General features: G+C 48.1%; 11 protein-coding genes across 11 annotated transcripts; 5 read left to right on the top strand and 6 right to left on the bottom strand.

The window, feature by feature from the left end:
* Positions 1–380: 380 nt before the first annotated feature.
* Positions 381–2,620, bottom strand: FTJAE_414 (dihydroxyacid dehydratase; the record flags this gene model as incomplete). Its single annotated transcript, XM_037350514.1, has 3 exons — positions 381–454; positions 603–1,799; positions 1,855–2,620. 3 exons carry the CDS (start codon positions 2,618–2,620, stop codon positions 381–383), a joined length of 2,037 nt encoding a protein of 678 aa, XP_037212532.1.
* Positions 2,621–3,158: 538 nt separating this feature from the next.
* FTJAE_413 (unsaturated glucuronyl hydrolase) lies at positions 3,159–4,817 on the top strand (the record flags this gene model as incomplete). Its single annotated transcript, XM_037350503.1, has 1 exon — positions 3,159–4,817. The coding sequence occupies one exon, from the start codon at positions 3,159–3,161 to the stop codon at positions 4,815–4,817; it is 1,659 nt and encodes a 552-aa protein (XP_037212531.1).
* A 654-nt stretch (positions 4,818–5,471) lies between these two features.
* Positions 5,472–7,274, bottom strand: FTJAE_412 (general substrate transporter; the record flags this gene model as incomplete). The annotated part of the gene is made up of 5 exons (XM_037350492.1): positions 5,472–5,812; positions 5,869–6,461; positions 6,513–6,774; positions 6,823–7,017; positions 7,145–7,274. 5 exons carry the CDS (start codon positions 7,272–7,274, stop codon positions 5,472–5,474), a joined length of 1,521 nt encoding a protein of 506 aa, XP_037212530.1.
* Positions 7,275–8,029: 755 nt separating this feature from the next.
* On the top strand, positions 8,030–10,379 carry FTJAE_411 (C6 transcription factor; the record flags this gene model as incomplete). Its single annotated transcript, XM_037350481.1, has 5 exons — positions 8,030–8,098; positions 8,201–8,234; positions 8,287–8,855; positions 8,907–9,753; positions 9,811–10,379. 5 exons carry the CDS (start codon positions 8,030–8,032, stop codon positions 10,377–10,379), a joined length of 2,088 nt encoding a protein of 695 aa, XP_037212529.1.
* Positions 10,380–10,946: 567 nt separating this feature from the next.
* FTJAE_410 (glycoside hydrolase superfamily) lies at positions 10,947–12,796 on the top strand (the record flags this gene model as incomplete). Its single annotated transcript, XM_037350470.1, has 8 exons — positions 10,947–11,074; positions 11,297–11,361; positions 11,417–11,443; positions 11,491–11,601; positions 11,667–12,038; positions 12,093–12,230; positions 12,283–12,618; positions 12,672–12,796. The coding sequence occupies 8 exons, from the start codon at positions 10,947–10,949 to the stop codon at positions 12,794–12,796; spliced, it is 1,302 nt and encodes a 433-aa protein (XP_037212528.1).
* Positions 12,797–13,055: 259 nt separating this feature from the next.
* Positions 13,056–14,393, bottom strand: FTJAE_409 (uncharacterized protein; the record flags this gene model as incomplete). Its single annotated transcript, XM_037350458.1, has 1 exon — positions 13,056–14,393. The coding sequence occupies one exon, from the start codon at positions 14,391–14,393 to the stop codon at positions 13,056–13,058; it is 1,338 nt and encodes a 445-aa protein (XP_037212527.1).
* A 674-nt stretch (positions 14,394–15,067) lies between these two features.
* On the top strand, positions 15,068–17,210 carry FTJAE_408 (cutinase transcription factor 1 beta; the record flags this gene model as incomplete). Its single annotated transcript, XM_037350447.1, has 3 exons — positions 15,068–15,143; positions 15,202–16,186; positions 16,241–17,210. 3 exons carry the CDS (start codon positions 15,068–15,070, stop codon positions 17,208–17,210), a joined length of 2,031 nt encoding a protein of 676 aa, XP_037212526.1.
* A 239-nt stretch (positions 17,211–17,449) lies between these two features.
* On the bottom strand, positions 17,450–18,352 carry FTJAE_407 (glutathione S-transferase domain protein; the record flags this gene model as incomplete). Its single annotated transcript, XM_037350436.1, has 2 exons — positions 17,450–17,810; positions 17,865–18,352. The coding sequence occupies 2 exons, from the start codon at positions 18,350–18,352 to the stop codon at positions 17,450–17,452; spliced, it is 849 nt and encodes a 282-aa protein (XP_037212525.1).
* Positions 18,353–18,993: 641 nt separating this feature from the next.
* On the bottom strand, positions 18,994–20,051 carry FTJAE_406 (potassium channel beta subunit; the record flags this gene model as incomplete). Its single annotated transcript, XM_037350425.1, has 2 exons — positions 18,994–19,940; positions 19,988–20,051. 2 exons carry the CDS (start codon positions 20,049–20,051, stop codon positions 18,994–18,996), a joined length of 1,011 nt encoding a protein of 336 aa, XP_037212524.1.
* Positions 20,052–20,560: 509 nt separating this feature from the next.
* On the bottom strand, positions 20,561–21,763 carry FTJAE_405 (phosphonopyruvate decarboxylase; the record flags this gene model as incomplete). The annotated part of the gene is made up of 1 exon (XM_037350414.1): positions 20,561–21,763. One exon carries the CDS (start codon positions 21,761–21,763, stop codon positions 20,561–20,563), a length of 1,203 nt encoding a protein of 400 aa, XP_037212523.1.
* A 1,456-nt stretch (positions 21,764–23,219) lies between these two features.
* On the top strand, positions 23,220–26,475 carry FTJAE_404 (alpha-glucosidase precursor (maltase); the record flags this gene model as incomplete). Its single annotated transcript, XM_037350403.1, has 7 exons — positions 23,220–23,268; positions 23,326–23,527; positions 23,575–23,766; positions 23,824–23,969; positions 24,020–25,148; positions 25,198–26,158; positions 26,221–26,475. The coding sequence occupies 7 exons, from the start codon at positions 23,220–23,222 to the stop codon at positions 26,473–26,475; spliced, it is 2,934 nt and encodes a 977-aa protein (XP_037212522.1).
* Positions 26,476–26,490: the final 15 nt, after the last annotated feature.

The raw sequence follows: 26,490 nt of genomic DNA, 5'->3' as shown, positions 1-26,490 counted from the left end.
AAAGTAAAGAGAAAAGTAGTCTTGTTATTTTTCTCTATTAATTAAAGTTCCCTTTCCTCTATATTGCACTAACCCTAAGCTGCTACTAGCTAACCCTAAGTGTAAGGTTAGGGTTAATTTAAACTAATTAGCGACTTAATCTAACGTTACTTAATTTAAGTCTAAATTTTAAGTGAAATTATTTATTTTAGTAAACGATATCCGGCTAATCGCGTCTTAATAGTTCCTAGGGTTATAATATAATATAGTTATTATTATAACTAGTTATATTAAAATAAATCTTATAAGCCTTAAATATAATAACTTTAAATTTAAGTTCTCTTTATAAAAGCCTATATAGGGCAGTAATACTAGTAATACTTAATTTAATAATTATAATATTAACTTCCGTAATCCATTGCGCTCTCTATGCCATTATGCTCAATATAGTCTTTCAGGTTAGACGACTCCATGACTGTCTTTAGAGAGAGAGAGGGAAAGTTAATTTTCGCGTGTATTGTCGTGGAACAACAGTAAAGGGTGCAGAGTGGGTAGCCTGGTAGGTAGGTCTTGTGTCACTCTACAGGCAACTGGTAACATAACAGGTCTTGTCTTCCACATACGATTGATATCTGGAGAAGCCATTCCAGACACCCCAATTGCAAAAACACCAGTAATAAGGCATCTTCTTCTTTGATCAGGATCCTCTGCCAGTCCCGGCCTCAGGTGGTGCTTCACACAAGGTATTGCTGTCCTTGGCGACATTAGATTCGTGTTAGCATCAGCGTCCAGTATAAAGGCATGGCTCTCTCGTTGATGCGACGCCTGTGACTCGGAACTCATATCCACGATACCCCCAGCACCGGCTTTAGAAATGGCCAAAGCGGTGGCCGCTTCATAGAAGAGGCCCTCCTTCTGCAACTCTAGACCAGGTGGCAATTGTGGCACTGGATAACCCTCGGCTGTTAGGGAGGGTATTGCGAAGCCTGCGTCCACCAGTGTTACGGCTTCTCCGAGAAAGCTGGCCTCGGCACTCCGCGACCACCGGACAGTATGGACGCGAATATGCCATCCCGGAAAATGTTCTGCGATCGGCACCACTGTACTCTCAATCTCCAGATCTAGTGCTTTCCAAGGTTTCCAAGTGCAAGTCAACCCCTGCACGTGGTCGTCTTTCAATGAGATGGTCTCAATTTTCGTGTCGCTCAGATTCCTACCACGAACCTGCCACGTCTGCTCGCCATCAATGCTGATGGAAAGCGTACTGTCGGGTGCAGACTGGCTCAGTGTGGTCCCCGATGGCACACTGAAGCCGAACGACGAGGAGTAGGCAAACTTTGAGTATTTTGCGTCGTTTCCCTTATGTGGCCACGCTGTCATCTGCCCAGACGACAACAAGTAATGATGCTCAGGGGTGCTGTTGATAATCTGCCGCGGTGGCCGTAACAACTGGCAGACCTCAAGCGTCCCTGGACTCTGCTGAAGGGGATGTGGTAATTCTTGACATTGCCAAAACTCATGGCTCTCAGGCAGCATGAGAGCAATACAGCTCTTCAAACACCAGTACACAGACTGGGGGGAGTTGTAATTCTCGGCAAGATACATGTTGGGGTATGCGAACCCAATGTTTAGAATACCATCCGAGTTGAACATATCACCATGACGCGTCCACCAACGTAGATGGCGCAAAAGCATTCCTTTAACAGTACCGATGCCGTCCATAGGCGGCGGCAGCTCAACTCCCGCGACTGCTGCAGCGCTCCAGAATGCGGCAAAGGCAAATCGATATGTCTGACTGCGGCCAAAAGGAATTGCAGCCCCTAGTCAAGGTCATATTAGCTGGGTAGGAGGCAAGCAGACCCCGATAAGACTCACCATTGACGTCAAAATATCTCCAATAGCTCAATGAAAGCTCCTTTGCCTGCTGTCTGTATTTCTGGACACGGTCTTGGTCTCCCTCGGCAAACCGGACGTATAGAAGCTGCGCAAAGTGAATTGCAAAGCTACTAGAGTAGTAGTCAGCCTGCTTTCTGTCTTCCGTCCAAAGTCCGTCGCTTGACCATCCGTCGCCCATGTAAAAGCTATCCAATAGAGAAAAGTCCATCTTCATCACGTCGTCTACCTCGTTTCTCGGAACTCCCAAAACTTGTGTCAGCGTCATGTTGACGAAGAGGCGGAACCAGCGCCAATTATTTTGAGGCATGTCTTTGCTATTGATTTGTCTTAGCCATCTTACCAGGTCGGCCTTTGTCTTACCACTCATTCTGGAGAGAAAAGCTTCAGGCGATGTAAGTATGGCGATGCAAATCGACTCGGTCTCTACCATTCTCTGATCAAAATCGCCAATGTCGCCCCAATACTCATCACCATCAACATCAACTCCGGCCGCCAGACCCTGGCACCACCGGTCCAAGGTCACTGCATCTTCAAGGATCGCAGAGACTCCCAGGAGAGGTCTACAAAACCCCTCAATTTGGGCAGCAACGTCGTCAAAACCGGCGCAAGAAGCCGGGTGAATCTTGACGCGGGCGCCGAGACGGGAGCGGTACCGCTCGATAGGCGAGATGAGAGCTTTCACGGCCACGACGAGATCTGCACGTGTGCGCAAAGGGTTGTCTGAGAACCCTTTCAAACCAGTCATGTTGGTGAGGGCAATTGGAAATACTTTGCTAATCTGAGCAGCTTGCTATAGAAGACAAGACACGAGAAATGCCCTGATTCAAGGCGGCAACGACCAACTAGACATGTGTGCGCAATTTATTAATCATCCACTTGGATGGATGATCAAGCGGGGCCGCTCGGAGCTCGGAGCAGTTGACGGAGCATCCAACTCCGGGGTTTCACCCTGGGTGGGGGCGTTGGTACGAATCAATGGATTGCAGATCCAAATCATCCTCAGAGAACAAATTGTAGGTCTCCTGACCAAGTCTGTATTTGATGAATGATGCGCACATTTCGGGCTTCGGCCCATCCATGGGTGATCAGGTTAACAATCCTCCGAACTGTGCGGAGTATGATGTTTTCTCCCGGCGACAGCCTCGATTTACCGTGTATATGTAAAATGAGGATGGCTCTCGACAGGTGCCTGATGAATTATCTCAAGAATACGTCTAGAACAGAGCCAACTCCAGTATTCTCACCCGTCAATGATTGACTCTTCTGTCTATTTCCCCTTCAAAATGGCTAACCATCAATCCATCAAAATGACTTTTGAAATCACTCCTTGCTCTCAAGAGGGCGCGTCAGCGGGCTCGGGGATGGGAGGCCCCTCCTTTCTCCCCGAGTCGAGTGAGTCGAGCAAGTCGACAACAGTCTTGCATGACACGCCTTTATCCCCACCAGCCCAAATGACGGCCACTACGTATCCCAAAACGACAATTGGCCAAGATTTGTCAGAGCTTTTCGCTGAAAACGTGGTCGCAAAGCTTTACAGAACTGCCATTGAGCCTATAATGTATTCCAATGACAGCGGAGCACCGAGCCTTGACTTCATCCCCAACGCGTATCCAGAGGAAGTGCCTCAAGACGGCGCCGAAAAAGGTCACTATGTGATGAGGGAACCCGAATTTTGGACTTCTGGATTCTTTCCGGGGTCTCTCTATTGTCTGCTCGAGCGATTGGTTCGATACCCGAAAAGCGTTCGATTGTCGCCTCAATTTTCCCTTTCTGGAGGCTCCGTGGACATTGCCCGGATCCGGTCTGACTTGCAGTCGCTATGTCGCTCATGGACTAAGCCACTGCACGCCATGGCCAGTAGGACAGACACCCATGATCTGGGATTCATGATCATGCCGGCGCTGCAGAGAGACTGGGAGCTCACTGGTAATGCCGAGAGCTTGGACACTATATTACAAGCGGCAGATAGCTTGGCTTCCAGATTTGTTCCCTCGGCTGGGGCTATTCGAAGCTGGGATGAGCGCATTCAGAAAAACATTCAGATCACATGCCAAGAAACAAACTGCATTCTCATCATCGACAGCATGTGCAACATGGATCTTCTGTATTATGCCGCCAGTCACTCTCGCGACCACGAGCGTCTATGTGCAATCGCCACTACCCACGCCACCACTCTCCTTCGAACGCACCTCCGACCAGAGCCTCAAGTAGTAGTTTCTGAAGATGCCTATCGTGGCCAGTGGTACTCCTCGTACCACGTTGCCAATGTCGATCCCAAGACCGGTCTCATCAAGCAGCATTTCACAGCACAGGGCTATTCGGATCCATCAATCTGGGCTCGTGGCCAGGCATGGGGAATACTTGGCTACGCACAAACGTATATGTGGACAAAGGACAGGAAGTTCCTGCAGGCCTCATGTGGTCTGGCAGAGTATTTCCTCTACCGGCTAGAGACCAGTCCTGGCTGTGTGGAGACGAGAATCGGTGAAGGCATGGTTGACAATTCCACGGGCCGGCATCGTCGTGGACGTCATGTACCACTATGGGACTTTGATGCCCCCATAGGCGACCCAGCTAATCCGTTAAGGGACTCCTCTGCTGGGGCGATTGCTGCTGACGGAATGCTGGTCTTGTCTCAAGGTCTGGCCGGTCTAGGTTACGACCATCTCGCCACAAGATTCCGAAACGCCTCTTTGGACATTATGAGGGACCTTGTCAATTTTTCGCTGGCGCCCGAGAAGGCTGAGATTGTGCGTGGCGCAAATGGCCAAGTTGAGGTTAGAGATGTCTCCCCAGGTCATACCTTTGCCGGTTTATTGAAGCATGGGACGGCCAACAACAACGAGAATTCCCTCAGGGTGTACGCAAATCATGGTTTGGTTTATGGCGACTACTATTTCATGGAATATGGTAACAGATTGTTAAGTATGGGTTTGGAATAGATTTCTAGATAGCCGTAATCCTGCCTCTCGCTTGCGCGCTCCCAGTTCCTACAGAATCTGATTTTGGGTTCTGCACTTCGTACCGGCCGAAGGGTAATCTCAATACTATGGGTGCGACTCAAGATCCAGATTCATCTATTCGTGTGTACAGTGTTATAGAGTATATTTTGGCAGGTGGTACAGATGGGCCATACCGTCACGGTTGTCACTGATGTAGAGGCTGGAGTTGGCGGCATCCGCCGTGCAGCCGAAGGCATGATGAGCTTGGAAAAGCTAGTTCTGAAGCATCCTTTGAGTAGTTATTTCTTAACCTGAAAGTTAGTGAGTGGGTATGCTAGCTAATACAATATCAGACTTGATAGATATGGCTTCCAAGATCAAGGTCATCCAGACCAATGAAGGTGCAATCTCTAGCTACGACAAAATCCTCCACGCCATATTTCATTAATATGCAGACAAATACACAGCCAAATTTTGTCACTTATATTGGATTTGGAGATAGCAACTGGCCCGGATTTCCTTCTCGTGTGTGTAAGGCGCGTGATGTGAGCCATCAGCTGTGGGGATTATCAACTCAAAATAACACTGTTATCAAAGAGGATTTCGTTCTCGGTTACATACTGCCATGCACATTTGTCCTCCACTCTTGCAACATCACGCAGCCTTTCCGTCCCGAGTCATTTCAACCTCTTCAACTCGCGCGTGATCCGATGCCTTCATGGCTGCATCATTTGCCGCCTCGGCCAACTCCTTGTCTTCAAAGAGGAATGCCAATTCCTCTAGCGTTCTTCCTGACGTTTCGGCAAAGAAAAAGTAGACGAATGCAATCTCGAGGGCTAGAATGACACAGTAAGAAATAAAATATTTCCAACCAATATTTTCAAGCCCAATTGGGTTAATAAATGTCGTTGCGAAGCTAGCACCGCGGCTGAAAAATTGCTGCAGGGCAATACCTCGTGATCGTTCAGCGTAGGGCCAGATCTCTACCAGATAAGCTGTTGCGTCATTGTCAGCCCCTAGCCGCAGCTCAAAAAGGAGAATGGTCACTTACTGTACGTCAAAGCGTTATAAAAGATCTGGTACGCAGGCTTGTATGCAAATATCAAGAATAGAACTGCCACAGCCGCACCATTGTTTCGTCTTCCAGCGTTTATAGCGGCAGTCGCCCTCTCCATAGCCACAGTCCAAGCGACGTAGATGACCAGCATGCTAATGGTACACATATATGCTGCTGTCACGCGTTTCAACCGAACGCATGTCAAGACGATGACGACACCGCACACAAGGCTCCAGCACGAAAGCGCTACATTGATCTGCTGTTTGAAAATGGACGAGTTGCGCCCAATCATTTCAAGAATATCGTTAAGATAGTACGAGATGAGCGTGTTGCCCGACCATTGCGTAAATAACCCGAGGCCTGCAGTGATCAAGGTGCGGCGCCGCATCCCGGCCGTTCTGATGAGGTCCATGTGTGACTTGCTTGAGTGCTCCATCTCAAGCTGGATGATTGTCTGCATGTGAGCAAACTCTGCCTTGACAAAGTTGGAGTCGCGGTTACCCTCTGCGTGATATTTGGCCAGGATGCCATACGCCTCTTCGCTACGGTCTTTGCTAATGAGCCAACGGGGGCTTTCTGGAATGAAGCTAGGGACTCGTTATTATAGAGGCATATGGGCCTGATAGATGTAGACTTACAAGATCAATGCCATCTGGACCAACGAAGGTGCCATCTGCAGCCAAGACGGAATCTTCCACGCCATATTTCCAGTAATGCTATTCGTTCCGAAGCAGATGGCGGCAGCTGTGATTTGACCAAAGTAAAAGGCGACATTGAAGAAGCAGGTGAGGTATGCACGCTCTTTGGGGTAGCTAAGCTCACCGATGAGGGAAGATCCGGACACGATACACGCCGGGATGCCAAAACCAAGTAAGATTCGAGCGGCAATATACATGCCAGCTGACATTAGTTAGCACAACCCTCAAATATCTCGCACTTCAGTCTCACCATTTACCGAAAACCCCTGCATAATGGAGCCAATGACCATGATGGCAGACCCCCCAAAGATTGACCATCTTCGACCAAGTTTGTCGTTTATAACGCCAATGAAGGGGAGCGAGAGCATCGCGCCAAGCGAGTAGGCAGCGGCAATGATACCTTTTAGCTCACCAGTGAACTCGCCATTGGGACGATCGGCAAAGTCTAGGTATATAAGTGTCTGATACATTATCATATGAATACTGAAACTTGCAGGTTTGCCACGCTGGCACAATTTGAAGAGCATTGATCATCTGTGAATCAAAGCCAGAGGTGAGCTCGATTCCCATACATGTTGGGAAAAGCATCAAGTAAAGATAGCGCAGGTTTGGTTTGTTGTACCAAGGTACGCGATCCTTGTCTGCGATTTGTTGGATCAGCGGATCGGCCGCGCCAGTTTGTGCCTTTCGGGATGTTGCCATGATATCTTAGGATCTCTGGTAATCAAGTTAGAGTTAGAGAATACACAAGATATAGCAAACAATTTAGCAACCAGCGAAGTCCTTTTTTAAATGTGAAAATCCTTTAGAGGCAACCCCCATGATGTAGCAAATCCCCCCGCATTAACCTCTTGGGGGTCTGGGGTAGGTATGCTCACACACACTAACATTTATGAGGTGACATTCCCTTTCCCCTCAGTTTGCACTATGCTGCTCCCTAAGGTTAGTGTTCCCCCACTTCAAGTGCCACTAGTGCCGGAGGTCGGAGGAGTCTCTGCCATATTCCCCTCTTCGGACGGATCATTACACCGAACTCTGATCTTGACATTCGCAACTGCACACGACCCAGGGTCAAACTCACCGCAATTGGACGAAACATAGACAGCGCAAGGGATCATCGACCTGTCTCGACTTACAAAAGAGCTCGTACAGTAACCAAGGCCAAGCATCAACCGGCCTTCGGAATAAGTCGCGACAGGTCTTGAGACACGCTGTGTAGCACACGCTCATCTTGCGGTCCATTCATTCTCCGTACGCGACGGTTTCCCCAGACTATGACCAGCCCCAGCCAAGTTCACGACCAGCAAGAGTGTGGGGGAGGTAACCCGGGAGCCGGAATTGCATGGTAAGGTTCTCCGTTGTTGTTCATCTCTCTCTGCTCAAGCCCTGTCGAGTCGTAAAGCCTGCGACCTGTAGGGTATCCCGCTCGTCTACTGACATCACCAATTCCAACAGTAATGGTTGTCGCAAGGCTAAGCTTCGCTGCTCTCGAGACCGTCCAGCATGTTCTCACTGCATCAAGATTGGTGCGTTGATACATATTTCCCCACATGTGGATTGTATCATTGACAACTGGATAAGAGCAAGAATGTGTATATGAAATCAGGAGAGCGAAACCAGGCATTAAGGCTGGCGCCATCGAGAACATCCAAAGGCGTCTAGGTATGTATTACCTTTGAACTCTCCCAATTTGTGCGCTGACATCTCCCTCAAGATGCCCTTGAGCAGCGTTTGAGTCAGGAACCCTTGAGCTCATCGGCTAGCACCACGCAGGACGACCGGCAGCGGTTCACTGCTGACCGGGTCGAAAGTCCAGCCGAAAGTGTTCTCGCCTTACTAGCTAATGAGCTCCCCAAGCTTATTGCGTCTTCAAAACAAAATGTCCGAAGTTCCCAGGCTTCTATGCGAGGTTCCAGCAAAAGGCGTCGTTCCAATGGCACAGATATTGGCGAGGGCTCTGAATTCACTGAAAGTGATCCGCCTTTACCGTCTTTTAGAGCGCTCGAGTCCTACATTGACACCTACTTCACTCATGTCCATCCCTGGATACCCATGCTTAACCAAGATCGGTTTCGCCAACGCATGGAAGATCCCAGCGAACTACCAAAGCTCAAGGTCATACTTCAGGCACTTGTTATGATAGCATCCAGGTATTTACCCCAGGAGCTTGGGTTGAGCGAAATATGGCCAGTGGAAAAAACACGAGAGTGGGTCATTTTAAGGTCAATGGAAAGCAATACACTGGAAGGCTTGCAGGCTTTGATTATCATAGTTTTTAACGATGTGAGTAGAAGGCCTCTCTCTGATGCAAGCGTCAACGCTAATGGCGCGTAGATTGGAAGCGGGGATGCTGACCGCTCCTGGGCCATCATCGCATCGCTGAGCCGAAAGGTCGAGTTTCTCCAGCTTACCATGGACCCCGAAGACGAAGCAGCCCAGCCCATTTGCAGACCATTCTCATACTTAGGGCCAGCCAAGGATTGGACCGACCAGGAGGAAAGGCGCCGCGTCTTTTGGAATGTCTTTCTACTTGATAGGTATTGCTCCATCACCATGGGCTGGAATACGAGCCTAACCTCTGTCGATGTTCACCAACGACTCCCATGTGATGGTATTTTGTGGCGCAAACAAGAGGCGGTTCAGACGCCTTATCTCGGCATTTGGGATAAATCAACAGGGGGCATGGGCAACATGGCAGCAAGCCGCTCTCGTCGAGATGTCGAGACGCCTGACCAGACAGACCGGCGAAATCAGATTGAGTCTGACCCAAACGAAAGCGACGTGTCGCAGATAGGAGCATTTGCTTACAGCGTCGAGGCCACCGAGTCAATGAGTAGAGTCACGACGTACTTCCTGCAGCATCGCTTTGACCCCAGCAACCCAGACGCAGTCAGCTCTTGGCTTGCGCGGTTTAAAGAGCTTGACCTGCGTCTTGTTCAGTGGAAGATTTTCTTGCCCAAGAAGTGGAATTTTAGCGTTTTGAGACAGGCCTCACGAATGGACCCCAACCTCACTCTCGCCCACGTCATCCATAATGCATCTACAATTCTACTTCATCAAGTCATCGCATGGCCACGACCGTCGTGGCCGTTCAGAAAACGATTGCCTAGCGTATGGAGCGCTGATACTTGTTGCTCTGCTGGTGTCGAGATATCAACAATTGCTCACAAGTATCTGGAAAGTACGCCGGATCCTTTGCCTATAACCAGTCCGTTTGCGTTCTGTTTATATATCGCAGCTAAGATGTTGCTCATCCATTGGAAGAGCGACCCTTCGAACGATCGTTTGGATGATTTTCAATCAATAACACAGAGCTTGCAAGAAATGTCCAGACGTTGGAATGGCGCAAGCAAAGAGCAGCCAAAGGACCTCGCTTTCAAATATGCTACTAAGCTAAAGGACATGTACAAGCGATGCCAGGAGGATCAAAGCTTTAAGATTATTGTGTCAGACTATACCCAGGAGATGGAGCATCGAACTTGGGATCATATGCCAGAAAGTGTGACCGAGACAAGGAACGCCCAACAGTGGCCTAATGCATTAGAGCTGCAACAACCTTGGCAGTCTCAACTGACGGCAAACAGCACCACATCGTACCCTCCACGTTCGTCGCCAGTCCAATATCAAGATGCGGGTAGAAATCAGGGTTCTATGGACAACACTGGCTCGGACATTTTGAATGATGCGACTGGAATGATTTCCAGGCAATTCATGCCAGTAGAAGAATACTTCATGGACATGGATCGTGTTATTGCCTTTGATGATGGAAGTCTCTTTATGGCTGGCCTGGATAATGGAGCTTGGTAAACTACCTAGATATATATTAAATTAGATATATAATAATATATATCTATTAAGCTGTAAAGTCTATATTAAACTTAGTCCTTTAAGTATTATTAAACTATTAAGAATTATAATTAAAATGCTATATATTATTTATAATTAACTTCTTTTTTAATAATATTTCCTTTAAGCTTAATAATAAAATACTTATTAAGATAATAGACTTCTCTTTTAATATGTACTTAGACTGGCTTCTAGAGCCTTTAAAATAGCGGAATTACAAACTCCGTGCCGGGCAGGAGATCCAGTTCAAGTGACCTAATAGCCAAGGTGATATTCAACGAGTCCAAACTCCCCGCATCCAGACTACGGGGATTGTGGGGAAAGAAAATCTTTGGTTAAAGCTAGCTAAACCACTAGCAAGGTTCAAGGTGATGTTATCCTTGTCATTTGGGCTGTGAGTCTCCCAATCGGAGTAACATAGCCCGCACATGAGCGGCCGATGAGAGACATATAATAGCCCAAGTAATAAACATGAAATAGTGATAGAATTAATACAATTCCTTCAGCCTCATTGATCTTTTTGGCACAATGGTTCACGTTCTTTTGCTCGCAAGCCTTGGTTTGGGTAGTTCTGTTCTGGCAGCCCCTAATTATGCTGTTCCAGATGTCCAGCCAAAAAATGCCGTCGCGATTGACCCGGCACCCGTGGGAGCCTCGTAAGTCTCAGAGTCTGAACGTGTTTACGGGAAGATTTTAACGATGGGCGCAAGCTTCGAGTTCTTCATTTGGCCTTCTTATATGACCAATATATCCTTGACGCTTCCTTGCATGAGTCACTTTAATAAGCTGTACAATTGCAAAATGCCTATCCGAATTGGAGGAACTACCCAAGATAGAGCTACCTACGATCCTGATCTTAAAGGTTACGTTTCATATAGTGTCAATGACCCTCTGGAGGCTCCCATGAGTCTGACCTATGGGCCCAAGTTCTTTGACTTGATTAGTATGTCAACCTCTTATATCTGGGCCGACTTACGCTCATTCATACACCAAAACAGAGAAGTTCGGAAGCGAGACTATTCTTGGTAAGCAAACTGGCTTGTGAGAAGTGAACTGTGCTGATATGTCAAAGGCTTCAACAGAGGCCTCAACAATAGGACAAATACTTTTGCAGCCGTTTTGAAAGCTAAGGAAAAGGTGGCCAAGTACCTTTGGGCAATCGAACTCGGAAACGAGCCAGACTGTAGGATCTCTCACCAACACCCACCATGTGCCAAGCAGAAGGAATTTGCTGACTGTTACTCATAGTGTATTGGAAATACTGGCAATACCCAGTAGCCGAAGCGCCCTGGAACGAGACTCAGGAGGGCAATAACGCAGCTGACTGGGCCCAAGATTTTGTTAATCACTGGAAGAGCCCTCTTCCCATCTTGGCTGGTGGCGGATATGCCATCCCGTTCGAGATTGAACCCGACTGGCCTAATCTTCCCTATCTAATTGAAAGCAGCTATAACAAGACAGTCAAGGATGCTACCAAGGTGTACAATGGCCACTTGTACGCATTTTCAAATGCTACCGCCGATGACCTGGGCCCGGAAATGAAGCATCAGAGGGTTGTTCAGGACCTGAACCTGCTGCCAATCTCTAGCGCTAAGGCCGCCGGAAGGCCATATATCCTAGGTGAGACGCGGTTTGCTACTTGTAAGACCTGCACCTACTGACATACTCACTCAGGCGAGACGGGATTCCATGGGCTTGACTACGAGATGGATTCGACTTTTGGATCGGCCATTCAGACAACTGACAAGACCCTTCGCGCATTGACTCTCGGAATCCAGCGACTGTTCTACCACCAAGGCACCATTAATCAAGGTGAGTCCAAGAAACGTTCCCGATGCTCTGATAGTTCTGACTGACCCCGAAGCTTTCTTCAACTGGTGGTGGAGTGATCATGTCAACGCTCCATTCTATGGTGCCTACTTCGGTGCTCTCGCTGTAGCTGGGGGAGACTACATCGTTGCTAGCGACGATGGCACTGACCCCTATGCTCAATACATCGTGTACAAGAACGGCAAAGCATTCAAGGTCGTCTTGATCAATACGGACTACTACTCTGGAGGTGGTACGCGCTCTGAAACCAAGTTCACTCTTACTGGGCTGAAGAGCAATTCGGTCAAGGCCCTTCGTATGACCGGACCAAGCAGCGAAACAACTGTACCTGTTACGCAAACCAAGTCATCTCCTCAACCTAGCATCGGAGGTTTGTCCCAATTATCTATCCACTATAGGAACTTTTACTGACGGTTTATGCAGGTCAATCCTTCTCAAACAAGAACTGCGAGTTGAGCGGAAAGCAAAACACTGAAAGGCTTTCAGTCAAGAAGAGTAAGTTGGAAGTGACTCTGAAGGCTTCTGAAGCACTGATTGTTTATCTCTGATGAGGAACTGCAATCATTGTATTAAGGCAATGTGGGGATTAATGTGATTTCTTTCTTCAAGGCTGTAAGGCAGCTGTTTATGTATCAAAGACACCGCGATGCGATATTATTAAAAAGATAGACTAAAAACTCTTGCTCTAAAGCAATACGGTCGAAGTCTTATTCTTATCTCAAACGACTATATGGAGGAAGAACCTCTCCCGATTGTTCGTATTCACTATCGAGAGTCATCTTGTCATCTCAGAACTTCGTGTTCGCACTAAAGGATTGCTAATGCACTTACGGGGTTTAGCTGGTCGGGATATTGAGCATTTTCAAGCCCATTGGCTACCACCTGGAGCGGTGCCACGAGAGAAATCGTAGTGCCATAAGCGCCTATGGCTAGGGTGACTCGAATTCGATAGGTTCGGCTGACCATACAGGAGTAGAATGTAGGAAGGAACAGATAGTTGTCGGTGGGAAGCTCGAATGACTGTGACAGGGACGTTTTGTACGCTCTAGATTTGGATGAATCAAAGTCCGAATGGGAGGCGCACGAGGTTGAACGTGACGCGGAGTGAGGCTCTGCACAGTCTTTTAAAATGTGCACAGGCTCTGAGGACCTCCTGTCCGATTCCTTATCAGAGACGAGTGGGTGGTCTTTCTGCCAGTTCACCGTTTCTTTCCCCCTGAGAACAAGGGCGTTCGAGGTCTCCCACGGTGCTGCTGAAGCAACTGAATTTGATGGCCTCTCATGGCGATCGGGCAAGTAACCATCTATACCAAGCCAGAAGTTTGTAGAAGTTTCGATGGTGGCCGACTTGACCCGTATCTCTGGCATTACTGCACTGGTTGACACAGGAATGTATTCTAGATCGATAGGTATTTGGGAACCGGAAGCGTTGAGTCCATCTAAGCAGAGGAGAATAGGCTCTGGCTGAGTGACTGACGCGCATACAACCCCCGTCTTTGTGCCAATGACACCTTTTCTAATCGTCTTACTTTGGGACAAGCAGTAATCTGAGTTGTCGGGACTGATATGAAGAGGAGGTTGCTCAGGCAGTGCTGGAATAATCTTGACAGAGCGACTCTGATCTAGGTACTGTTCCCTCCCTTGTTTGTTCTTGCTCAGCACAAGACGTGCTCTGATCACATAATCGATGTTTGCAGAACCGCCTACAAGGTCGTCACGATCCCAAGAACCCATTGTAGGCGGTGGCTGTAGGTGTCGCTCCCTGACTGCTCTGTTCTGGTGGTTGCATGCAGTAGATGAGAGCTGCTCGGGAATCGCGAATCGAAAAGGGACGTGGTACAACTTTCCTGGCTCAAACGACTGGCTGACAGGTAGAGCTGATGCGGATATTGGCATTTGTAGCTGCATAAAAACATGAGTCTTGAAAGGTGTGCCATACTGGAATGCGTGGCCACATGTTGAAGTGATGCCTCTTAGATCAATCTGGAGAGACTGAAAAGGGAGTTGATTGTGGGCTGTTATTGTAACAAATCCCGAGATTGTAGAACCGAATGTATAGACTTTAGACTCATAATGGTCATGGATGTCGATTTCAAGGGTAGGGTCCTGCTTGGCGCGTGATGAAAGCAAGCATCGTGAAGGCATGATGACAGTAATATGGGAGTTTTCGATTTCACGACTCTTGGTTATTGGATGTAATTAGTTGCTACGACTCAACTCCCTTCACTCTATATATAGCAGGCTGAAGACTGCTTTTGTATCGCACGTTTATAAGCAAACGGTGATATGACGCCCTTTGTGACAATATCCAGGTGCGTCTGGGCTGAAGCAGACTCTCTGATTGGCTGTTTCGCCGCGGACTGAAGAAGCGCTAGTTGGAGCGCTCTGACGTCCTGGGCTAGAGCCTGCCGTGATTGGTTCACTTCCCCGAGGCCCGGGGTTATCAGTGAGTTTGATTGGCTAGATTCGCCGAGACTCGGGATAAACAATTAGAAATCGATGTCAAGATGACATGTCGCCGCATTGCAAATCTGTATCTGTACTTTACACAAGCTCTTTTACGATCTTGGATACCTGTAACCAGCATCAAACTGAGAGAGCTAAGTTGATAGCAGTCAGTGTTATCCACATCAGAATGCTACGCCACTGAAACGCCTCTTTCCATCACTGATGACAGGGATTGAGCGAAATTAGACGAGCGCCTGTTTTTCTTATTTTTGCAAAAGTACCAACGGCAGTCCGTGACCGACTGGTGGACAACCTGATATCCTTGATGATTGACAATTTCTCTGCAGTAACTTCTTATAACTGTAACAGAAATGCCTTGTGATCGCCCCCGGTCGCAGAATATAGCGGCCAAGAGGTCACATTTGCCTCGTGCGGATGGACCTGTAAGTGAGTTACCCTGCACTCTGTCCCCTCATATCGCTCAATTGCTGACCATTACCTGAAGGGCGAGCTTGCATCAACTGCCGCCAGCGAAAGATTCGCTGCGATATAGTCGATAAAGGCGTTCCATGTACGAACTGCAGCACTCATGGCCGATCGGGATGTCGCATGTGTCCTAACAAAAAGGACACGAGACAATCATCAAATCGACCAGCCATCCTTGCTCCTCTCCGTCCTCGAGAAGCGACAAACTCACCAGCGGCCCCATCACCTACACTCACTGAGCCTCTCTCCACTGCAAGGGAAGATGGCGAGCAAGATCTCGGATCTCACCTCTTGAACCGCAATGACAAGACAGAGGTTGAGCTTAGCAAGGTCGAGCTCGGCCATCGGACTCGCTGTCATTTCATTGGATCCGAGCTCTCAAACTGCCATTACCTCGTGCGACAGAGTACCTCTGAGACCGGACTTGATAAGGTCTTTCACTTCGGCAACGGACAGTTGGACTCTTCCGAGAATTGGTATGAAGCACATAATATCCCAGAAGAGATCCTTATACGGCCCAGCAAGGCTCTTGAGATGAGACTGATAAGAGCTTATTTTGACCTCGTCAACCGTGGGTGGCCAATTGTGGACGAGGAGCTATTCATGACCCAATACCAGGAGCAGGATCGCATGAACCCCCTCTGCTTGACGCTCCTCAACGCCATCTTACTCGTTGGAGCTCACACGCTAGCGTCTCAAGACGAAAATATGCTTCCTCTACTTCCTGCCTTTTTCCGAAGAGCCAAATATCTGGTCTTGAGTGATTCATGGCATGATAGGCTTGTTTATGTTCAGGTGCCTCTGCTGTTGACGTGGTATTCTGACGCCAACGCATGGCACTGGATTGGAATTGCTATCAGGACGGCAATGGCCGTAGGTCTCCATCGCGACGCTAGTCACTCCACGAACCTACCGGTCTACAAGCGAAAGTATGTCCGGCTCTGGTGGGTTCTCTTCCAGTTTGACACAATCTCAGCGACCTCAGCTGGTCGGCCTCAAGCCATGTAAGTCCATCATTAGACTATAATTCTCTGAGACGAACCCACTAACTATGTCAGAAACCTATGGGACTCAGATGTTGCCGACCTGAAGCCTGCTGATCTCGAAGGGATTCCTGGGGCAGAGTTTGAGTTCATCACCTATCACACCAAACTTTGCAAGATTATATCGCAGACCATAAGAGATGGATGGTCACCACGAGCTTCCATGGAAGCAAGAGCTGAGGCCATAAAGAGAGCAGATGAATCTCTCGGGAACTTGATGCTTGAGCTTCCATCGAGGCTGCAATTGAAACTTTCCGACCTTGATATCTGGCAGTCTCTGTTTCACCTGACTCATCACAACTTTATCCTGCTGATACACCGACCAGCACCAAAGCCCGGCATCAGGGATCAATCCCTCGAGGCACAAGAAAATGCCATCCTTTGCAGGGAATCAACAGTAGCGATTGCGTCTGTTTTCGAGGTTCTACTCAGTAAAAGTATGATCTCGTCACTATGGTTATACAGCAACCATGTTCTGTTCACAGCAACTATCTACATTTTGAACCAGATCAGCACAAGCAAGCCGCTGCTAGCTGCCAAATCACGACACATACTAGACACGTTTCTTGCAGCTCTACGAGAGCTGGTAAAGTATTGGACTTATGCGAAAGGGTTGATGCAGGTTCTTGAACAGAGGGCCTCCAAGGTCAGGGAAGAGAGAGTTGAAAAGGCGTCTACGAGACTGCAACATGTTGCACCGTCTGGGCAACATCACCAACAACTCGCTGATCCTCAGCTGAATGCTCAGGGTCGCCCATCCTCATATGGGCATGTAAACGAGGATTCACCTATGTGGAGTAATCAAAACGGTCAAACAGTACTGAACACTGCCTTGGCTGATTTGATTTCGAATTCACAGCCCACAACTACCGACTTCTATCCAAGCACAGGTTTTCTAGGATCTACCCAAGACCCTTTATTAGATGATTTGTTCATGATAGACACTTCTGCGCTTGATTTATTTTTCTATGAAGATACGCAATAGGAAGTCAGAAAGAGACATAGATGAGATGTTTACATCAGTGCACGGATAGATCGACACAATTTAAAGACCTTGATACTCGATTATCGCATAGCGGCCATGCGTACTAGTCTTGGGCTTACCTCGCAATTATAGATAATTTCGTTATCAAGAGCTGATAGGGAAACACGAAAACGAAGAACCCTGTGATAGGACATTGAAACATCTATCATAAAGAGACCAGCAGTACCATACCGACACCATCAAAGAGTCATCATCTCAGACATCTCTGCAACAGGACCCATGGAAGGATGATACGTAGTCGGCTTTCCATGCATGACTTTCTGCCATGAAGGGCTCTTTTCCTTCGCCTTGGCCCAACGTTGCAGCTCCAGAGGCACAAGATCTTCGCTGCCTACCTCCAGACATCGCAAGGTAAAAGGGAGCAGATGACTATCGAGTATAGTCGGTCCAACGTCCGACCCAAAGATCCATTGGTCATGGTCCTCATATGAGCCACTCTGTTTACGGTGCTCCACAACCTGTTCAAAAATAGTTTTGAGTTCTGCGCGATGCTTAGCTACAACACCAGGTTGGAAGGCAATTGCGTTATGCTGGTTGTGACTAAAGAGTTCTATAAGTTCAATGCTGCTATTTATTGCATGAGGTATAACTTACAAGGCAAGTTTGGCTTCCAGAGCGGCGCGATACTGGGGACTGATATCAGTCCGTTGGAGCATCTTTTCAACTGGCGACGGATTTCGCTGAGTCATTTCCGCTGTCGGTTTCGGGTTGCTGATTGATAGTCCGTAGACAGCATGCAGCCTTTCGAAGAGATCTCTGACGATGCTCTCATTCTTGCCTCCCAGCATGGCAGGGTAGTGTTTCTCTGCTAGATGAAGAGAGATGGCACGACTCTCAGTAAGAGTTTCTTCGAGGAGGTTGCCCTTCATGGCCGGAACTTGACCTTTTGGGTTGACATTGATCAAGTAATCCTCGCTGAGGTTCTCATGGGCCTTATGGTTGATGAAGTGTAGAGTGATGCTTTTAGGTGGTGTTGCACCATGGGTCGTTGGGCCAAGCTGGATGGTGTGACGGGCCATCATTGAGTAGAGAGAGAAGGGAGAGGAGTAGAGAGTGTACTCGGCGTTCTTCCAGTCTGTCATGATTAGAGCTCCTTTGGCAATGCGAAAGTGTACTACAATTGAGCTGCAGATTGTCTCAAGCTCCGGGCATTGGAGTAGTGAGGTATGTGAGGGGGAAGGTCAAGCAATCAGGTGACCCAAGTCAAAGCAGTGCCAAATATAGTGCATAGAATGCAATGGCACGAACATTCGTGACAAATTTCCAAAAGCAGTTGGATAGGCGTGTGGGTCGCATGATATGATTCTTCTCAGGTATTCCTAAAACTTGTTTGCTATCATTTGTTACTGCAAGGTGACTTGCTCATCGATGCCGATATATCCGAGATGGAGTGCAACCAACAGTGATAAGAATGCGCCGTAATCTGTCTCCGCACATTCGCCAGCAAACATAGACCAACCGCCAATCAGATGTCCAAATCTTTAGGACTTGCAATGAGATCCGAAAACCGGAGGTCATGGCCTCCCCGCTCCCCGGATCACACCATTTACACAGGATGGCAAACAACGTAATGTAGCGGGGCGTATGAAAGACCTCAAGTTATGATATTAATGAGAGGCTGGCCGGGTCATGGCAATGCGAATAATGTCAATTGATTCAAGCAGAAATGATAGGTGACAATTAGGACTGCCAGTAATAAAATACCCTTGAGCCTGATAGCCAACTAATGCCAATAATTGTTAACGCTGCCCTTGGTAATCAGCCACGCTTTGTCCAGAACATCCACAATTTCCTGAGGCAAAGGCCCTTTCTCCAGCAGATCCAAGTTCTGCTCCAGCTGCTTCTTACTGCTGGCTCCAATGATCACCGCATCACCTCGCTCAGGATCAAGCTGTGAGTGATGTTCAATCCAGCGGAAAGCACAATCCATCTCTGTAAGCCCATGCTTTCCAGCTTCATTCCTAATAAGCTCAACAGCATCAAAGATGACGTCTTTCCAGAATCGCCTCCTGTACTTGCGACCTTGAAAGGTGTTTGGATCGAAGCGAGACATGGATTCAATATCTGTATCCTGAGTGTCCCGCTTGTACCGCCCAGTTAGCTGACTTCCGGCCAGTGGACTGAAGGCATAAAATGTGATGCCGTAGTGTTTGAGACAAGGAAATAACTCCATTTCGACTGTTCGGTGAATGGCGTTGTATACTCCTTGATAAACCGTAGGTCGAATCCATCCTTCACGAATACACAGTTCGCTCATATAGGCAACCTCCCAAGCCATGTAGTTACTCACTCCGAGCCTGTTGAACTTGCCCTCCTTGTGCAGGTCATTACAGGCTCTGAGAGTCTCCTCAAATTGGGTGTCGCGGTCTGGTCCATGGAGATACCAGAGATCTATCTTGTCGGTCTTGAGGGCCTTGAGAGACTCATCTAGGTGCTTCCGAAGATCATCGGCAGAATGAGTGATTTTACCAGTCCCATCGTGGATGTTGGGGTATAGCTTGGTGTCAACTCGGAGACCTCGAGCTTGCCAATCCAGCTGCCCAAGGTACTCTTCAGAAGAACCTTGAGCATACACACGAGCTGTATCGACAACTGTACCACCGTGTTCTTGGAACAGATCCAGCATGGCATTAGCTTCCTTGAGATCATGGATACGCGCTTGCTCAACCCCTATTGATGTCAGTGAGAGTCATCTCTTGATGAAAACGCTAGCCTACCTTCTCTCCCAAACGTCATGGCACCGAAAATGACCGGTACACGAGCCTTTTGCGTTTGAGGCATGATGAAAGTAGATGGTGGTCAATTGCAAGAATGTCTAGGAAGAATAGTGGAAATGTCAGAAATAATTGTATGATTGAAGGTCACAAGTTGAATGATTCATCGAGGTCGCGAAACTGTCTGGCCTTTTAAAAGAGGGGTCGGCCAGCAGGTAAACTTGTTCTTGTACTGTAACAGTCAAAGGGCGCGTGGCAGAACCCCCACTACAGAAGCCTGTGTGCCAACAAGATTACTGCATCCTAGTGCTGTTTTGTTGTCGATCAGTGCCGTACCGGTGCGGGGTATTAAGGGCTATAGAGTTGGCTGCAGTATTTATTCTCATAGATAAAGAAACAGGTGACAAATATTCTCCAGTGTTGAACACACACGCACGATCGAAGCGATGAACTAAGCTATACTGAGTAGAGGCTTTTAGTTTTAAAACTTCTACAATCATCGGAGTTCACAAGAGTTATCAGTTCCATGAAGTCAATTTCAACCTAGATAATCAATGTTCCAACGAAGAGCCCGTTCTATTTAGTAAAATGGGAGATAAACGCATCTCGCAATTCAAATGGGTGCTCTGAGGGTCGCGGCAAATCCTTTGAGACGTCCTGGTTGACGACAACAACAATCAGAGCAGTCTTGTCAGCCCATTCAAATGCCTGAATAAGACCTTCAGCACTATCTACAAAGAATTTCTGCTTATAAGGCAAACTTCCACAAAGAGAAAGAAGGTTGTTGGTGCTGATCGGAACAGGCTGATTCCCAGTTGAGCAATGAATGCCATTATGAATCACCACGTGGATCAGCTTGTCCGAGGCTTGGGCAGCCAGAACGGCCACATTGCCCACGTGCATCAAGAAGGAACCATCGCCTTCAACACAAACGACACGGCCTTTGTGATGGCCAATCTGAACGCCAAAGGCGAGCGGGTATGTGTGGCCCATGGCTCCGATGGATAAGAATGCACGAGACAGGTCCTCTTTGTTCTCTTTTCGAACCATGTAAATTTCACGAGAATTACCCCCAACAGAGGATACAGTGACATCTTCTGGGTAGAGTCTCTTGAGAATGATTCTGATAGAGTGTTCCCGCGACAGAGGGGGTTGTCCCTCGGATGAACGCCAATCTTCAGGTCTGACTGAATGTTTGGCGAGGTTTGTGACAGCTGGGTGCCAAACACCATTACTGGCTTCATGATCTGGCTTGTATGCAGCAAATCTGTGGTTGGGGATGACAAGAGCAACCGGAGTGCTCCCCTCCTTGGCGGCTTTGACGAGTCTTCCGACTGCAGCCTTGGTTTCTTCAAGAGTGTCTGGTAGGATCTCATAAGGAAACCCCTGCGACTCCAGAGTCTCCAAGGTGCGAGGGCCAGCTAAGAGATGTTCTGGCTCATCATGCTCTCCTGGACGCCCACGCCAGCCGACCATAAGAAGCATTGGAATTCCAAACACTTCTTTGGCAGCCAGGGACTGTAGAGGGTTCAAAGCATTCGCAAGACCCGAGTTCTGCATGTATGCAACGGCGAGACTCTGAGTTGACAGATAGTAACCTGCAGCCAGCGCAGCAGCAGCACCTTCACTGGCTGTGACGATCTGTTCTGGCGACTTTTTGTTTGCATACAAATATGCTAGGAATCCCTTCAAACAGGAGTCAGGGACACCAAATGCATGAGTGATCCCATTATCGGCAAGTGCCTGCTCGTAGAACAAACGAGGATCAATGGTAGTCATGGTGGTTACACTCTGCAAGAAACTATAGTGGCTTTGAAAGTGTTGTACGAGAATCTTGCTATTGTAGAGGTCATGATGGAAGTGCTTGGGATATTGATTGTTGTAATGATGCATCGAACGGTCTCTTGCCCCCACGAAGACAGGCAAACTTTCGGGGATACGGAGTCAACACGAACTCCTAAATTGGATATTCCGCGCCTCCAAAAGATTGTAACCATGATCATGCGACGACTTTCCTTTTCGAGATGATACTTTTCCATGCAGTGAGCCCACGGCTTCTTTCATCAGCGACTATCATTTCGGCTGCAATACTACGTTGATACATGCCGAGATGACGTGGCCTGCTTGATTGGAGTATCTCGTTAATGTTACTGGCTGAGAAAGTACCCAAGCGCAGGTCGTTACTGTGACCGGTAACTGTACCCTTCTCGTGATATCTTGAGCACGAGTTTCACAGTGTTTGTCCGAGCGTGCAAGGATCATCATATCATCCGGGATGGGGGTCGAGGCCTGCGATTACAAAAATACAGCATAAGCTTTCTGACAAGCATGATTAGCGTTGGAAAGGATGTGTCGCACCGAGATACAAAAAAGAGAAGATCAAGTTTCATGGTGTTATGCATCAGTAACATGGACAATGGCATCATTGGAAGGATTTGAGATGATCTATGCTAATTGGCGTATCTACGCGACCAAGTCCTTGTCCTACGGTCTTACCATGCATGTATGTGCCCCAATCTGGGGATGTAGACCACTAAACTAGCTCCCCGCTTATCATTTGGGGAGGAACCGACCGCGAGAGGAGCTGGAGGGAAATTATTTGGTGGGTTCCCTCGGGGAAATGACAGGGGTCTAATCGCATAAGGTTGGCTGGCCTTTCAGTCTTTTCACACTGTCGATACTCACACGGCGTATGCACTCTCCTGCAAGACTACAGGTACGGGTCGCAAACCCTGGCCCCAGCTACTACCCGGCACTATCTTATGCTTCTTTCAGTTGCCGCCCCTAAACATGTCCGTGCCGAGATATCCGTGAGACGCGGGCTCTTGTCGATGTTGCATTTTACTAACCCTACACCTCCTCCGCGAAATAGTGGGGGGATGAAACCATCACGATTCATGGCAATGATAGCATCGGCATCTGGGATCTATACGCGCCACCATGCGAAAGGATCCGCTGTCTGGATGGTGATGGAAGACCGGCTGGGGATTGAGGATGGCACGTATCATCAGAGGTTTACGTCTCGGGCAGCTCACCTATTCTGGTTATGGATTGTCGCTTCATCTATCCAAATCCGTTTCTTCTGAGTTTGTCGAAAGATAAGCATTTGGTCTCATCAAATCGTGTGCAGCAGACTTCCAAAGGCTGGCTTACCTAGTGGTGAAATTGCTTACAGTCATACTACTTTTCCGCTCGCCCTCAGTCTCGACAGTCGTTTGATACATCGAATATCACAATGTTAAACTACTTGCTGGCTTTAATAGTATTCATAGTCATAGCGCAAGGTACGCGTCTGTCAGAGAGCTTGTAGCCGGAATTTGTACACTAATGGGTACCTGTAGCTGAGTCGTCAACATCGACTGTTGTTCAGTCCAAGACGGCCTCGCCCGAGATTGCGGTCGCTCCTAGCCTGACACCAACATTCCGGGATCCTCATGCACCCAACCCACAGAAATGCCCAGGCTACAAGGCAACAAATGTCAAGAGGGATCTGACAGGTGTGAAGGCAGACTTGACCATAGCTGGACCTAACTGCCAGGCGTTGTATGTATTCATCTCACTCAGTATAACACTCCTCTGATTATATATAGTGGTAATGACATTCGTGACCTGGTACTCGAGGTTCAGTATCAGACAAAGGAAAGGCTGAATGTAAAGATATTTCCTAAGTATCTGACTGAGCAGAACATAACTCAGTATATCCTACCAGACTCACTTGTATTCGAGCCAAGGAGGGATGAGAAGACGACAATCTCGAATAGTGACCTCAGATTCGAGTTTAGGTAAGTCGTCAAGTTGCTCCACGGCGTCATTCATATGAGCTAATCCATTCACTATAGTAATTCACCGAGCTTTCAATTCAAAATCACCCGGAGCTGTGATAGAGAGGTCCTGTTCTCAACGTACGGCCACGTCATCGTATTCGAGGACCAATTCGTTGAACTGGTAACTGGCATGGAGCCCGACTACAATGTCTATGGACTAGGTATGGTTCCCATCAAGAAGTATCTGGAACTAAGCTGACATTTGTGATAGCTGAGAACATCCATGATTTCCATCTGGGACAGAACTTCACTCAGACCTTCTGGACCAATGACGCTGGCATAGAGCACGGGAACCCTATAGATGGAAACATCTATGGTGTCCATCCGTTCTACCAGGAGAGTCGATACCACAAGGGCAGCAACACCACATCTCACGGTGTATATGCCCGAAATGCTCATGGCCAAGAATGGCTTCTGAGACCAGAGACCTTGACATACCGCACCATCGGTGGAAGTGTTGACCTCTACTTCCTCAGCGGCCAGAACAAGCAAGGCGGGTCTACTGCTGTTGAAACTATGCGCCAGTATCACGCTGGTTGCGTCGGCTTACCTGCCATGCAGATGTTCTGGACATTGGGCTTTCACCAATGCCGATTGGGATATGATACCCTCGACAAGATCGAAGCTATTGTTGAGAACTACAGAGCGGCTGATATTCCGCTTGAGGCTATCTGGTCAGACTTCGACATGTTTGATGGCTTCCGCAGCTTCGCCAATAACCCTGTCACTTTCCCGCCCCATCGTATGGCAGAGTGGGTAGATTGGCTCCATGAGAACGAGCAGTACTACGTTCCGCTAGTATGGGCCAACATATACCGTCCAAATCCTGATGACCCAAAGGATACTTATGGTCCCTATGAACGCGGCGCCAAGCTCAAAGTATTTATCAGAGATCCAGAGTCAGGTGACTTCTACACGGGCAACAATTGGCCTGGGTTTGTTGTCTGGGGAGATTTCATGCTACCTGAGACACACAAATGGTGGGCCGAAGAGCTCAAGATATGGTACGACAGTGTGCCTTACGATGGAATGCTCTCTGATCTTACAGAGCCCGCTTCGTACTGCGTGGGACCTTGTGGAAATAGTCGTCTGGATATGAACCCCGTTCATGTTCCGTTCTTGATCCCAGGGGAGAAGCTCAGGATGTTTTATGAGTACCCAGATGGCTTCAGTGTGACTAACCACTCCGAATTTGAAAAGTCAAAAGAGCTTGCGGCCAATCAATCAGCGGAGGTCGAGGCGGCCCATGTCTTCCAAGTGCCTGCCACTAGCACCCTAGGACGTACGGAGCCAACTCCGGGTGTCAGAAACCTCACTTATCCACCTTATGTTCTCAACAAGTAAGTCAGTTTTGTTCATAATCTTGACAAGATATGCTGATCATTGTAGTCTGCAACCCGGCCATTCCATCAGGAGAATGACCATCTCTCCAGATGCAACTCACAATGACAAGTTGAACACCACGGAATACCAGTTGCATAATTTATTTGGCAATCAGATCTCCAATGCGACATATCACGGTCTGCTTGAGCTGTTCCCTGGTCGCCGTCCCTTCAACATCGCCCGTGGCAACTTTGCTGGCATTGGCCGATATGCTACGAGATGGGGCGGTGATAACTCATCGAAATGGGGTAGTATGTTTTTATCCATTTCGCATGCTCTGACGCACATGATGGCCGGCATTCCAATGTTTGGAGTTGACATCTGCGGCTACTCCCATAACGCCAGTTTTGACCTTTGTGCTCGATGGATGTCTCTGGGAGCCTTCATGCCTTTCTATCGTAATCACAACATGGGCGGTACCATATCCCAAGAAGCATTTGTCTGGTCATCTGTTGCTGAAGCTTCGCGTCGAGCCATAGCGATAAGATATAGCCTCCTGAACTACATCTACACTCTGTTTCACTACGCCAATACCCAAGGCGATCTTGTCATGCGGGCTTTGGCCTGGGAGTTCCCAAATGACGAGACACTCAAGGCTACCTATTCTCAGTTCTTGCTGGGCCCATCCCTTCTAGTAACACCAGTGCTGACACCAAACTCCAACACAGTCAGAGGTGTGTTTCCTGGGATTGGAGAAGGAACACGTTGGTATGATTGGTACACTCTAAATGAAGTCCATGCCAAACCTCAAGAGAACGTCACTCTTGAGGCACCTTTGGAACATATCAATCTCCATATCAGAGGCGGCACGGTTTTCACATTGCAAAAACCGGGAAATACAACTGCAGCGACAAGAAGGAACCCGTTCTCACTTATCGTGGCTCTAGACGATAATGAGTACGCTGAAGGAAGTGTGTATTTTGATGACGGTGTCAGCCTCGAGCCAGAAGCCACCAAAACTGTCACAGTAAGTGAAATGGCTCTTGATCTCAGTATTGGGCAGTTTGACTAATTAATTATGCTCTACAGTATACTTTCAGGAAGGGAATTCTGAGGGCCAAAACCACTGGTGACTACGACGTCAAGCCTCCTCTCGTGAACATAACTGTTACTGGTCTTCGTAAGGCGCCCAAGAGCGTGGGGTACCATGCTGACAAAGGAAGGCAAAAAGGGCTGTTGCCGAAGCTTGTATACAATAATGGCACGGCATATGTGACGGAACTGGAACAGTTTACACGGGATGGTGGCTTTGGACAAGACTTTCAGGTCAGTCTTAAGTATTAAAGCTGTAATAAAATA

Source organism: Fusarium tjaetaba (genome assembly GCF_013396195.1).
Source record: "Fusarium tjaetaba strain NRRL 66243 chromosome Unknown NRRL66243_c0000011, whole genome shotgun sequence".
NCBI classification, from domain to species: Eukaryota; Fungi; Ascomycota; class Sordariomycetes; order Hypocreales; family Nectriaceae; genus Fusarium; species Fusarium tjaetaba.
Note: the sequence above shows the minus strand (reverse complement) of the source record. Positions and strands in the feature narration are given on the sequence as shown.